Source organism: Penicillium daleae (genome assembly GCF_028827525.1).
Source record: "Penicillium daleae strain IBT 16125 chromosome Unknown utg000007l_segment0_segment0, whole genome shotgun sequence".
Taxonomy (NCBI): Eukaryota; Fungi; Ascomycota; class Eurotiomycetes; order Eurotiales; family Aspergillaceae; genus Penicillium; species Penicillium daleae.
The window spans coordinates 3,406,900-3,419,327 of NW_026623155.1; the positions used below are offsets into that span (position 1 = coordinate 3,406,900).

General features: G+C 49.5%; 6 protein-coding genes across 6 annotated transcripts; 2 read left to right on the plus strand and 4 right to left on the minus strand.

Annotated features, from left to right (window-relative positions):
- Positions 1-495: 495 nt before the first annotated feature.
- On the minus strand, positions 496-1,363 carry N7458_008404 (ADP-ribosylation factor family protein; the record flags this gene model as incomplete). The annotated part of the gene is made up of 5 exons (XM_056911786.1): positions 496-522; positions 621-944; positions 1,002-1,085; positions 1,156-1,194; positions 1,289-1,363. The coding sequence occupies 5 exons, from the start codon at positions 1,361-1,363 to the stop codon at positions 496-498; spliced, it is 549 nt and encodes a 182-aa protein (XP_056764612.1).
- Positions 1,364-1,927: 564 nt separating this feature from the next.
- Positions 1,928-4,242, plus strand: N7458_008405 (putative chromatin remodeling complex subunit (Arp8); the record flags this gene model as incomplete). The annotated part of the gene is made up of 4 exons (XM_056911787.1): positions 1,928-1,967; positions 2,028-2,106; positions 2,165-2,573; positions 2,629-4,242. 4 exons carry the CDS (start codon positions 1,928-1,930, stop codon positions 4,240-4,242), a joined length of 2,142 nt encoding a protein of 713 aa, XP_056764613.1.
- A 597-nt stretch (positions 4,243-4,839) lies between these two features.
- On the plus strand, positions 4,840-6,324 carry N7458_008406 (uncharacterized protein; the record flags this gene model as incomplete). Its single annotated transcript, XM_056911788.1, has 2 exons — positions 4,840-5,107; positions 5,162-6,324. The coding sequence occupies 2 exons, from the start codon at positions 4,840-4,842 to the stop codon at positions 6,322-6,324; spliced, it is 1,431 nt and encodes a 476-aa protein (XP_056764614.1).
- Positions 6,325-6,658: 334 nt separating this feature from the next.
- Positions 6,659-7,276, minus strand: N7458_008407 (carboxymuconolactone decarboxylase family protein; the record flags this gene model as incomplete). Its single annotated transcript, XM_056911789.1, has 1 exon — positions 6,659-7,276. One exon carries the CDS (start codon positions 7,274-7,276, stop codon positions 6,659-6,661), a length of 618 nt encoding a protein of 205 aa, XP_056764615.1.
- A 2,228-nt stretch (positions 7,277-9,504) lies between these two features.
- On the minus strand, positions 9,505-10,772 carry N7458_008408 (SDR family NAD(P)-dependent oxidoreductase; the record flags this gene model as incomplete). Its single annotated transcript, XM_056911790.1, has 7 exons — positions 9,505-9,588; positions 9,654-9,721; positions 9,777-10,010; positions 10,064-10,231; positions 10,287-10,517; positions 10,595-10,678; positions 10,766-10,772. 7 exons carry the CDS (start codon positions 10,770-10,772, stop codon positions 9,505-9,507), a joined length of 876 nt encoding a protein of 291 aa, XP_056764616.1.
- Positions 10,773-11,254: 482 nt separating this feature from the next.
- Positions 11,255-12,297, minus strand: N7458_008409 (uncharacterized protein; the record flags this gene model as incomplete). Its single annotated transcript, XM_056911791.1, has 5 exons — positions 11,255-11,316; positions 11,377-11,544; positions 11,607-11,719; positions 11,786-11,955; positions 12,019-12,297. 5 exons carry the CDS (start codon positions 12,295-12,297, stop codon positions 11,255-11,257), a joined length of 792 nt encoding a protein of 263 aa, XP_056764617.1.
- Positions 12,298-12,428: the final 131 nt, after the last annotated feature.

Below are 12,428 nucleotides of genomic sequence, written 5' to 3' on the forward strand. Positions count from 1 at the left end.
TACAGGGGAGACGGTCGAGAAAAGGCTGTAAGAAGGAAGGACTGAGTGTGCTCAGGCTTGAAATGTGCTGGCCGATTAGCAGCGTGTAGATGCGGGGGTTACATGACGCTTATCTACGAAGGCAAGATAGCCGAACATTTGGCCAGCCACTGCTCAGGGATTCATTCAATCAACATGCCTCTGATATTCGGTCTCTACAGTTTTCAAGGCGACATATAGATCGATATTAGACATAAACAATGGGACTGCCCCATTTCCCCTTAAGCCTCGACAGCAGTTGTATTAAGTGTATCCTAATCACCGTAAAGTTCCACACCCCAAAATCATGTAGCAATATAAGACAAGGGCTCTGCTGGTCTTTGCAGAGCCGAAGAGAAGAAGTGGCATAGCACCCCTGAATGCAGCAGAACGGCCCCAAAGCGGCCTGAGCAGCTTGGAGGACAAGGTATATCAAAGTTCAAATAAAATCTATAGCACGAGAACAAAAGGAGGACTTCATGCGTTTTCGGCCTGGATAGTTTGCTGTATGAAGATCACTGAGTCAGTATATGATCGATATCCAATGTAGAAGGATGACTTCTGAGAGTTGCCGATAACCGAGGAGGGGCAAATAAACATACCACCAGCCAGTCCATGCCTTCATTAATACCCTTGCCATCGATAGCAGAACAGGCAACAATGCTCCAGTTCCGGTCCCGCAGCTCGCCCAATTTCAACGCCTCTGAAATCTCACCGGCACCCTTAGCCCCTGGCTGATCCTGCTTGTTGGCGAACACCAGCAGCGCCGCGTCCCGAAGTTCTTCTTCGTGCAGCATTGCTGCAAGCTCATCTGCTGCAGTTCCCAGTCGTTCAATATCTGTAGAGTCGATGACGAAGATGACGGCAGCGGTGTTGGCGTAGTAACACCGCCAGTAGGGGCGGATCGACGTTTGACCGCCGAGATCCTGGAAGATCGGCCGTTAGTAACGCGTACAGCTCATATAGAGGATGCAGCCACATACCCAGACGTTAAAGTTCAGATTCCGGTATGTGACCGACTCGACGTTAAATCCAATAGTTGGGATGGTTGTGACGACTTCACCGATCTAAACGGAGGGTGGGTTAGCACTCCATGGGTTGAATGTCGCTCGAGGCACGATCCTTTGCCTATCTTACCTTAAGCCTGTAGAGGAGGGTGGTCTTTCCAGCGTTGTCCTAGATTCGAATAGCTCAGTTAGTCTTTTATTCACATGACCGCAAATGGTTGCCTGCGTTTCAATCTCCCCGCGCCAGTCAGAGGTTGACATACGAGACCGAGGATGAGAATTCGGATCTCCTTCTTCGTCCAGACAAGGGACCAAAGACGCGATAGAGACCCTCCCATGGTTGTGTATGATCCGGTGCGGTGCTCTTTGGTCGCAGAGCGCCGGTGTTTGGCGGCGAGTACGGAGGTGAATGTTGATGCGGTGGCGTTTTGCGGGCGACGACGAGGGATGCTGTCGTCAAAGGACGGGGTAAGGCCGAGTGTCTATAGACAGGAGAAGTGGAGGAATATGAAGGGACTTAAAGGGAACCAGAAGAAGCGTGAGGATGGGTCCTTTTGGTGGCAACCGCCTTGGACGCTGTTGATCTGCCTGTCCGTGCGGGCGGTCAATCGGAGATGCGAATGAATGGCGCCGCGATTCGCGATGGACACTCGCACTTCCCGACAAAGGCATCTTCTTCTCTCAGTTCTCTTCGCGTCTCTTTCCTTATACAACCTTCTACATTTCAAGACTGTGGATCTTACAGTTGAATCCCATTGAGAACCAACAACTGACCCATCGAGCGCAAAGTCCGGAGACAACCCGCTCCAGGTTGCGCACTCTCCACTCCCTAGATTCCGTCGCACCCTAACCTCAATTGACCCCGAACGAACCAGACAACCACCGCTACCAATTTGCCCATCATGGTGGGCAAGAAGTCGGGCAAAGCCCTCCGCGATGAGGGTATGTTAACACATCCTTCCCCTGCACTGCGCAGAGGAGTATCTACTAACGAGCTGGTAGGTCTGGAGCGGACGGATAACAATATGGATCTATCGAGCTGGCCACAAGTCGCCGCAATCAACCAGAAGAACTACTATACGTAAGTCTCTAAAAGTCATTGGAGCGAGACAGTGCTGATTGCATCCCCTCGCTTTTAGTGATTACCTGAAGAGAGACGATCAATACCTCCCATTCCGACTGGCAAATGAAGAGGCGAGAATCAAGATGACCAAGAGCGCCAAGGATCGCGATCGCGCTCGCGCGATGGACAAGTCAACCGAAGAGGCGGATGCAGAAGCCGAAGCAGATGCAGACGCCGATGCCAACATGGAAGATGAGGAGGAAACTCAGACGGAGGCTGCTGGCTCGAAAGTCATCGTGATTCACGTTGGCAGCCAAAATTTGCGAATTGGCCTCTCAAGTGATGCTTTGCCGAAGACCATGCCCATGGTTATTGCACGAAAATCAAAAACCAATGAAAGCGAGGATCGAGAAGAGCCGAAACCGAAGAGGCTCAAGCGGGATGACGGGTCTGATGAAGATCCAGAGAGAGTCTTTGGACCAGAGGTAAGCTTGATATACCGCTGCACAGGCAGCCTGAACATGGCTCATCAGATGATAGTGGTCTTCTCAATACACCAAGATGTCTGCGGAGCTCAAGGTCCGAATGAAGGCGAACAAGCGTCGGATGTTGCCTAACCCGAAGGAGGGAGTGATCAACTTCAACCGCAAGCAGACGCCGGAAGTCATTTCAGAGCATAATGACCCCGAGCGCGTTGATTGGACGGAGCTTGACTCGCCTCCACCAGAGTACATTATCGGTCAACCGGCCCTAAGGGTTCCGGATGCCTCAAAGCCTCGATACAAGCTCTTTTGGCCCATTCAAAACGGATGGTGCAATGAACGGGACTACACGAGCAAGCGGATGCTGTTCCTTGATATTTCTCTGATTCTCGAAGAGGCCATCAAAGCCCAACTGGGTCTCCACAGCAAAAAGGACTGGCCTCAGTATTCCTGTGTATTTGTGATCCCGGATCTATACGAGAAGTCCTACGTGACGCAGGTGCTGGAGATGCTGATGCGGGAGTTTTCATTTGCCCGAGTGTGCTTTATCCAAGAGAGTTTGGCGGCCACTTTTGGTGCCGGTTTCACCTCTGCCTGTGTCGTCGACATTGGAGCTCAGAAGACATCAATCTGCTGCGTCGAGGAAGGCATGTGCATTGAGAACTCACGGGTAAACCTGAAGATGGGCGGAAACGATGTGACCGAGACCTTTATGAAGATGATGGTGCACGACCACTTGTCTTATGCTGATATCAACCTTTGGCGTAGGTACGATTATCTACTGGCCGAGGATTTGAAGAAGAACATTTGTACTATGGACGAGGCCAAAGTGTCGCCGCAAGCATTCGACTTCCATCTCCGAGTGTCCGGTCAGGATACCGAAAAGCACAATTTCAAGGTCTTTGACGAGGGACACTTGGCCCCTATGGGCTTCTTTGAGCCGACCATTTTCGATAACTCACATAAGCTGGAAGGACGACGCAGGCTGATTGAAAGATCTGTCGATATATATGATGGCCAGCCCAACGATCCCACTTCGGCAGCCCAGTCCGAGATCATGACTGCCCTGGCTCCCCCACTGCCTTCCAACGGCAAGGCCAACGGAGAGCCTGATGTGCAGGCGACTCCCAGTCGCCCCCAGCAGCCAAGCGCGCTGGGTCGGATTCAAGAGCAAGACGCCACCCCTCGGTCTTCTGTTGCCGGTTCTCCTGCGCCTGAAGCATTTGGGACACCCCAAGCAGGTGGATCTGGCACACCAGCAGTCACTGCCCAATCGACTCAAGCGGCTCGCCCAGCTGTCGAGTATCGTGATGACATATTGCCTGTTTTCCCTCTAGACAACGCAATCTTGACCTCGATCGCCCATGCCGCTCGTTCCGATGAGAAGAAGATGCGAGACTTCATTGGTGGTATCATGGTGGTTGGCGGTGGTAGTCTCACCAACGAGCTCCATGCCTTCCTGGAGGCACGACTAAAGGCTCTTCGCCCTGGTTTCCTTAAGGAGATCATGATTGGCGTGCCACCCCGAGACCTCGATGCTCAAGTGGTTGTCTGGAAGGGCGCCAGTATCTTTGGAAAATTGAGTGGCACGAACGACAGCTGGATTGGCCAGCTGGAATATGATCGGTTGGGCCATCGCTTGATGGCATACAAGTGTATGTGGGCCTACTGAAGGCATTTTGAGGTGTTTTTCTATGTTTCTAGGTTCTTCGTGAGGCTCTCTTTTGTGGATTGGTGTTTAGGGTAGATCATAGGGAGACCAGAAGTTCTTTTTCAGTCTACAACATCAACAGAGATTTTCTGTCATCCAGGTTCGAAGGCATTGTACAGTATGTCCTTTTTCACAGTAGATCATCGATCCATGCACGGGCCACATAGAGTCTCGTACATGGTCACGAAAATGGAAGGCGGCCATGTGTGGCAGAATAAGCACCAAGTCAACGATTTGGCTACCGAATGCCGACAGTTCGTGTTGTCTTGCAGTGGTTTGGTCCCTTTCACCTCGAGTCTCCAAGGCCTTTTGCCAGAAATTCCCACCCAAGCATTGAGTCTCAGCCCACTCCGGATTGTGGACTCTCCCTGTCTCTCCCGCAGCTCCTGCGTTCTCTCCTCCATCATCCTCTTCGACCGACACTTACCACTCCGGTAAGTCTGCTCCCACCAAGCTTCGTATGAGAATTGAGAACTGATTCGCATCGATAGGTTTGCCTTTCGCTTGCGCGCAAGATTTTATTAGATCCTGCGCATCACCGAACATTGCCCGCCCTCCATGTCTTCCAAGTCCCGGGGGGACAAGTCCTCCAGCGGCTTTCACCAGGAGTACATCGCGTCCCTGCGCTATCGCAATGACCTCCCTCCGCCGCATATGCCCCCAAAGCTGCTCGACATCCCGCACGAGGGTTTGAGCCGTTTTCTCACTCCAGGCTTTGCCTCCAATCTTGCCCGGCGAGAGGAGCCCAATATCGATGTCGACGCCGAGGGCGGTATGCCAATTGACCTCGTTGGTCTACCGGGCTTGCATTTGGGAGATGAGAGTGGTATGTGAGAGCGCAACAAGACTCAACAATTCAGCAATGCTAACCAGGTTGTAGCTATCATGGCGCCTGAGCACCCCCAGCCTATGGACCCCGCCGACCTCCCGCTGTTAATGACCCTCGACCAGCTTCGTAATCCTGCCCCGAGAAACACAAATGTCAGCTTCCTTCGTCGTACCCAGCACATTTCAGTCGATCGCACCGCTGGCCTAGGGAGCGCCCCCGCAAAGGGTCTGAATCCTGCAGTAAAGAAGGGCAAGATCTCTGTGGAAGACCCCAAGCACATCAAGAAGTTTATTCAGAAAGGATTCGATATCGCCTACCCCCACAGCAAGCACACTGGCGAGGATACAGAGAGTCAAGTCAGGGGTCTCCCGGCGACGAAAGCAGAGACTGATGCATGGGCGCGACCTGTCCACCCCGACAACCCGAAGCTCAAGCCTGTCGGTTTCTTCCCTTTGCTCCCTGACCTCTCGGGCTTCCCCGACCCTGGCGGTTTCGTCCAGTTTAAATTCGACAAGGCCCCTGTATCTGCCGTCGCTGGCAAGCGGGACAAGCGTATGGACGTGGCTCTTCTTCACCCATCCGCACCGGAAGAGCGCATCTGCCAGGAGCACGCCTCAAAGCAAGCTCTCCACAAGGCTAACCCCGACCTCTATCCCGACCCTGGCCCCATTCCCTTCGATTACGACCTGCATCTTCCTGAAAAGCAGGAATCCGTTAAGAAGGTCTATGCTAGCATGGACCTGAACAACCCGGACCGGGACAATGAGGATCTTTACACCAACGAGGGCCCCGATAGCACAAGGTACCACCGCTACGACCGTGAACGGACTTTCGCAACGAGCGCCCAGACTCTAAACACCGACCAAAAACTGAAGGATATTGCCTTGACTCTTCACCAGCCGCGTGAAGGGGAGACCAAGCAGCAGGCTGCATACTACTATCCCATCATCAGCAAGGTGCGCCTGAAGCCGGAACGCGCTCGCACCATTGCACAGGCTGGTCTTGCCCCAACCGCGTCGCAAGCTCCGGAAGAGAAGATTGATCAACTCCACGTCACCGTTCGTGATCCCGACGAGGCGGAGGTCTACAAGCGCTCGCTACACCGCGCGAACGTCGATCCGAAATTCGAGCAGACTCTCCCGCCGCCGCCTGCTGAGGAGGATGTCCTCGAGGAGGAGGAAGGAGGCGATGATACTCGGATGAGCGACGAGTAAAGAGAAAGACCATTTTTGAACAAGACAATTCGATTGTGGCATTTTTCTTTCTTGGCCCTTTCGGAGTTGTTTCATGGAGCTTGGCGTATCGGAATGAGACAAATTGGCGTTGTTTGTATGTATAGATTTCAGCAGAGTTCCATGGTGGTGCAAATATCCTTGGCCATGGTTTCAAATATCATGACTATTAATGGTGTTCAAAATGCTAGACTTGGGACACATGTTAATTCAAGTAATGAAAATAAGTTCAAGCAATCAAGAGCTATTGAGCTATTGAGCTATCTTGAAGACGGGTGAATCATATCTAAAAAATCTCCCAGTCAAAATCTTGTACTCATACGCTCTCTGCCATATTCTGGGGACTTTTCATTTCCCCTTCATTGTGCTCACCAACATTCAAAGCCACCAAGAACCGACTAACACAGTTATACCCTGCAATAGTCGTAGTAAGCTCTACCACCTCGCGGTGGGACGGTAGAACCTCATGCAACTCCTGAAATACCTCGTCACTCACTGCCACACGAGTCGTCATCTCATCGGTATATTTGATCACAGTCTGCTGGGCTCTCGTCAGGACACTACGAGTCCAGGCTTGTCGCGAGTGCTCTCCTTCATCAGTGAAAGCAGGAAGTGTTGCCACATCGTTCAGTTCATTGACTGAAACTCCTGCTTTCAATGCTAGCGGCCCATGTATATTCCACTCATAAACGGCTTTATTAAGAACACCAATACGACAGACACTGATCTCCAATATATCAGGTGCGATACTGGTTTTCGTGCGAAGGGACCCGATGAAGGAGTTATAGCCATCTGCCACTGGAGGTGCATGTAAAAACGCAAGGTCCAAGGGGACTAGAGGTCGTGGTAGGCGACGAGCTGAGATCCTTTGATAGATTTGAATCGCCTCGTCATCGGTAGGGTGTGGTGTCGTCGGGGCATATGGGAGACGCATGGTGTGAGATTGAGGGAGCACATAAACATGGATCGATCGAATGAGGAAGCTTTGCTGCCGAGTCAAGGACTTAAGCTCAAGAATACAAGATAAAATAATACCCAGACTCTCGAAGGGAGTCAAACCGAAAGTAAGTGCTGTTGGAGTATAATTGTGTTTTTAGTTCAGCCCGCGGCCAAACACCGAAGCTGATGACCTTGTCGCCGGTGTTGCGGCGATTGGCCGTTTGACCCCCAATGAATTTCATGTCCACTCCGGAAGACCTCATGAAAACTTCAACTCAGAGAAAGCGGCATCTTGACAAAGGGCTGGAACGAGGGCTTGGATCCCTATCCCTTTTGCCACAGACAGAATCCTTACAGAAGGGAACAAACATCAGAAGAATGAGGCTTTTATTTGGAATTAGTAAACCTCCCGACTCATGTTCTTTTATCAATCTTGAGGTTAGATCTTAGATATATGTTACTCTGTTAATACATGATACTTAAGCTCACTCACCCACTTAGATCCCTCCATATCTGCCAGTATGTCCTCATGAGGCGCTTGGCTCAAAGTTAGCCATCATCAGATCCAATTGCCACTTTCGCAACCTATCCTCAATGTCTTTCTCTGTTCTAGAGACCGTGTTTTCTTTTGGAATATCTAATGGTGATACATTCAGGAAGAAGGACTGTCTGTCAGAGGGAATCTCTGATTGAATTTCGGGACGCATAGTCAGATTCTCACCAGTATGGGAAGACGCAATCCTCGAATCTCACCTGTGGCCTTTACGGTCCCGCGGGCGTTAAGGTACAACTCAAATTGATGCAGGCACCTTGCGAGAATTCTATTCTGCGGAATTCGGCTTTCTTCATATAGTTTGTCAAGATGACGTTCCATACACCCATACTCGTTGCAATAGGTCTGACATCCATGGTAAACTATCTCACGGCGATTCTCATCACAGAGGCCGGGGCGAATCTGACGCACACGCATGCGAATAGATTCAAAGCATCTTAGAAGAATAAATAGCAATTCGTCAGGCCCAGCTTCTTTCCTCGACATATACACCGCTAAGTCCTTTTTCAGATAATCAGGCAATGGTATCGGACAAAGCAAAAGCCAGGAAGTGATTTGATGATTGGCAGTATCGGTCGCAGCATCGGCTGTGACAGGATTCTGAAGACCGAAGTCTGATATATGAGATGGAGAATAGAGCAGGGGTTCGCGAAGAACCGTAGCTGGCAATTCGTATGCAATGTCGTAGGCGTCTTCACTCGCTGGTTTCGTAGGTATCACATAGTCATCTTTGGCCGATTTCCCTTCAAAAGAAAATGCACTTGACATATGCTGTTTGGCAGAGTCTGGTGTTTTAACTAATTTTGACGATCTTTGAAGATCATCAGCGAAGGAACTCTTTGTGGAAAGAGAGCAAGCTTCATCTTGAGATATTTCTATTTTCCAGATATCATGATATATACAGTCTTGCTTACCTGGGCCGAGGAAGCTTCTTTCCAAAATTTAGATCAAGGAGGATGCACTGAGTTCCTGCAGAGTCACAATTGTTGCATGGAATCCTCAAATCCGCTATACATCGCTGCTTTCTCATTCGGCACCGTTGACAGGCGTTGCGAGATCTCTTCCGGTTGGAGAAGCGTTCCATCGGGAGAATGAATTTTGAAAGTGAATATGAATATGTGAAAACTTGCAGACCCAGCTAGTGCTTTAGATAATAAACAATCGAGGGGAAAGAGTACTGTCATTACAGATGGCGATTGCGATCGCGTCTTTTAAAGTTGCCTCCTGGTGGCTAAAATTACTTGTTCCCTGGTCCGAAGTCTCTCCTCCGGGCATTTGCCGACAACCGGACTGTAAACCGGCCATTTTCCGTCTCGAACACCGCTCCGACTTCGCTACCTGGTCAGCTTGTTTACCCATTTAGGGCAATAGTCTGGTTTCTTATTACTTTGACTATGACATAGGATATATAGGGCACCATATGAACTGAATAAGGTGCCGCACTCTCAATATCGACGAAAGTCCAAAGCGCCTGGAATAATAACTTGAGGAAACTCAATTGTCTCATGTCAAGTGCTTGGTGATCACTCTAGTAGCAATAAAAACCAATATAAATGAATTTATTGAGTATACTGATGCATTTCGTTAATAAATAACCATCCTACGACACGAAGCCATGAATAATCCATTGTAACTGTGTGGCTTGTCATGATCATCGCGCGAAACAAACTTCATGCGTTGTTCGGAATTCCTGAGGTTTGTTCTGCCAATGTATCAGCCTTGAGGGCTGGTCTGTCTGCTTTTCCCGCCGTTGTCTGTCGCGTAATAGCCTCGGGGTTAACATGAAACAAAGGAACCTGCACAGAGACAATTGACTCACCCCTCCATCTACTGGCATAATCAACCCAGTAATCCATTTAGCTTCTTGGCTGCAAAGAAATAGTATGGCTGCAAATGTCAGGTCGGCAATAGGGAATAAGGTAGTCAGAATGAAAGGACATACCATAGCCAACATCCCAGCCCGTTCCCTCCTGCTTGAGGAGGTTCTGATTGATACGTGCTTGACGCATTTCATCCGTCATTCCCCTCCCTCGTACCATAGGAGGAAATACCATTCCAGGGCACACGCAATTAACTCGGATATTCTCAGGTCCATGTTGAGCAGCCATTGCTCGGGTCATTTGGATGATTGCGCCCTTACTGGTAGGGTACAAAAGACTGGGATTGCCTCCCAGGACTGAAGTCTCCATGTTAGCGTTGAGAGGTGAGAAAATCAAGAAAAAGACATACGACCGCTGACGGAGGACATATTGACGATGGCACCTCGCCCGCACTTCCTCAATTCCGGGATGACATGCCGGCTCATCAAAACCATACTCATCACATTAATTCTCAGATCACGCTCCCATGCGGCAAGATCAACCTTTGTAGCATCGCCCATGGCACCTCCGACCCCAACTGATAGGAAAAGCGGTTGGTGTTCAATCAAATAAATTATTTCGGGAGCTCTTACCAATGTTCACAAGAATGTTTACTGCCCCAAAGATCTCAACTGTCTGAGCGACAGCCTTTTGGCAACTCTCCTCATCAGTGACATCAGCCTGTATAACTCTTGATGTACCACCCTCGAGATTAATCATTCGTTTCGTTTCCTGTGCCCATTCGATGTTGTAGTCCACTAAAGCAACCTTGGCGCCCTGTCGGGCGAGCAGGATCGCAGTTGCACGTCCATTGCCAATTTTGCCTATAATATTATTAGTCACACTCACCAGTCATGTCAAAAGAGGAGAAAAAGAATGGAGAAAGAAAGAAAATCTGTACCAGCCATGCGAGATCCTGCGCCGGTGACGATGGCTACTTGGCCCGTGAAATCGAAGGCTTTGGTAGGTGACATGATGGTAGCTCCTGGACTCTTGGATGTATGCTGAAAGAAGCGTAATTGTATCGCAGTTCTCTGGAATAGGGGATAGAACTTATAAAATATATACTCACTACTCATTTCCTTAGACAAGGTAAACCAGGCTTTGGGAACAGCAAGTAAGGATTGCAATGATTGGCACGGCCATTCTCCGGTCCCCGCCCTCGGGCCCCGCGCCAAACTGGGCTAGGAGCATATTGAGCGACGATCATAGCAGTCAGGAGTCAGCCGAACGAACTTCTTGAACAAAATACGCTAGAACATTCATATCCATGTGGACAATCCCCTCCCTGGCACCAGTCAGAATGTGTTGGGAAATCATATCATGCCACCGAGGGATGCAATAACAACTGCCAATATTCTCTCCGGTCAAGTGGCGGTTGATGAGCAGACAATACACTCTTGTAGATTTTAAAATCCCTGGATAAGACAGGTGCCTATAATTATGTCTGTTGGGGAAATATAAATTGGGGACCGATAACATCTTCTATTCTCCAAAGCTTAATATGATCCGGAGTTAATCCAGCCTGAAACACATTCTGATTTTATTATAGGTAGCACTACTAAGACAGCCAGAAATCAAACCACTGTACAATACCCTGTAGACTTTGTTCTTTCACATATCCTGTGAGGTATTAGCTCCGTAGATGGATGACTTCCACGGTTCAAGGAGGCGGCAACTCACGTTCATAAGGATTTTTCATATCCCCGCGAAGAGCAAAGCCGTGCTCAACGCCCGAAAATAGTTGGAGATGATAGGGTTTGCGCCCAGACTGTAGGATTCCCAAGGCCGTACGACGAGAGTTCTGGTCAAATGTATGATCCTCCTCGGAGCAAGACAGGAATAAGGGTTCTGTTTTCGAACTTTGAGTTCTCCGGTAATTTGCTTGGGCATACGGGGATCGGTGCACATACTGGTAACGTTTGTAAAATGTTCTTCCTTCAAGAAAGCTGGATGAGCAAAGGCACTGGCAGTTACACTCTCTTTGGCCAATTCGTCGCACACGTATGGAGCACCAAAGCAGTATCTGAGCGCCATTGCCGACCCCTGGTTAGAATGAGAGTTCTCGGAATCTCGGAAAAGAAAGACTCACCCCACGCATGCATATTTGGTTGCTGGTTGGCCATACTTTCGTTTTACCTCGTCAATCCATTTTGGAACCGCTTTGTCTGCAAACTCCATATGCTTCTTTTTCCATGCCTCATAATCAAAATCCGGATTGGATTGATCGTGACGATCGCGGCGATGCTTCCACACGGGGTCCTGCAATAGGTCAGCTCGGGTCAAATACGTAACTACAACAAAATAGCTGGCTGAATGTCATACTCCTCGGAAATAATCCAAGCCCAGCACGAGATATCCCGCATCCGCGAAGGCATCCATTACCAGAAGACCGTTAGGAAACATCCCCCAGACATCAGGAAAGTAAAACAAGATATGACCATTTGCATAATCGGCTTTGGGCCGCGAAATATATGTTTCAACACCAGCAACTGCTTCAAAATGCCCGCGCGATGTACCATCGTGCAATGTTCCTTTCAGGCAGCAAGGCCCAGATGGCTGCGCTAGCCAGCGGGTGCTCCTCGCAGTGTCGTCAGTTGGCATTATGGGCGGAGGGGATAAATAGTAAATGCTTTCGTATTAAACTTTCCCAGTCGTTGGGTGTAGACTAATTTATTTATCTCTGCCTTTCAATATGTCGGGCTTTTGATTCTTCGGGCAATTGCCGCCAATGC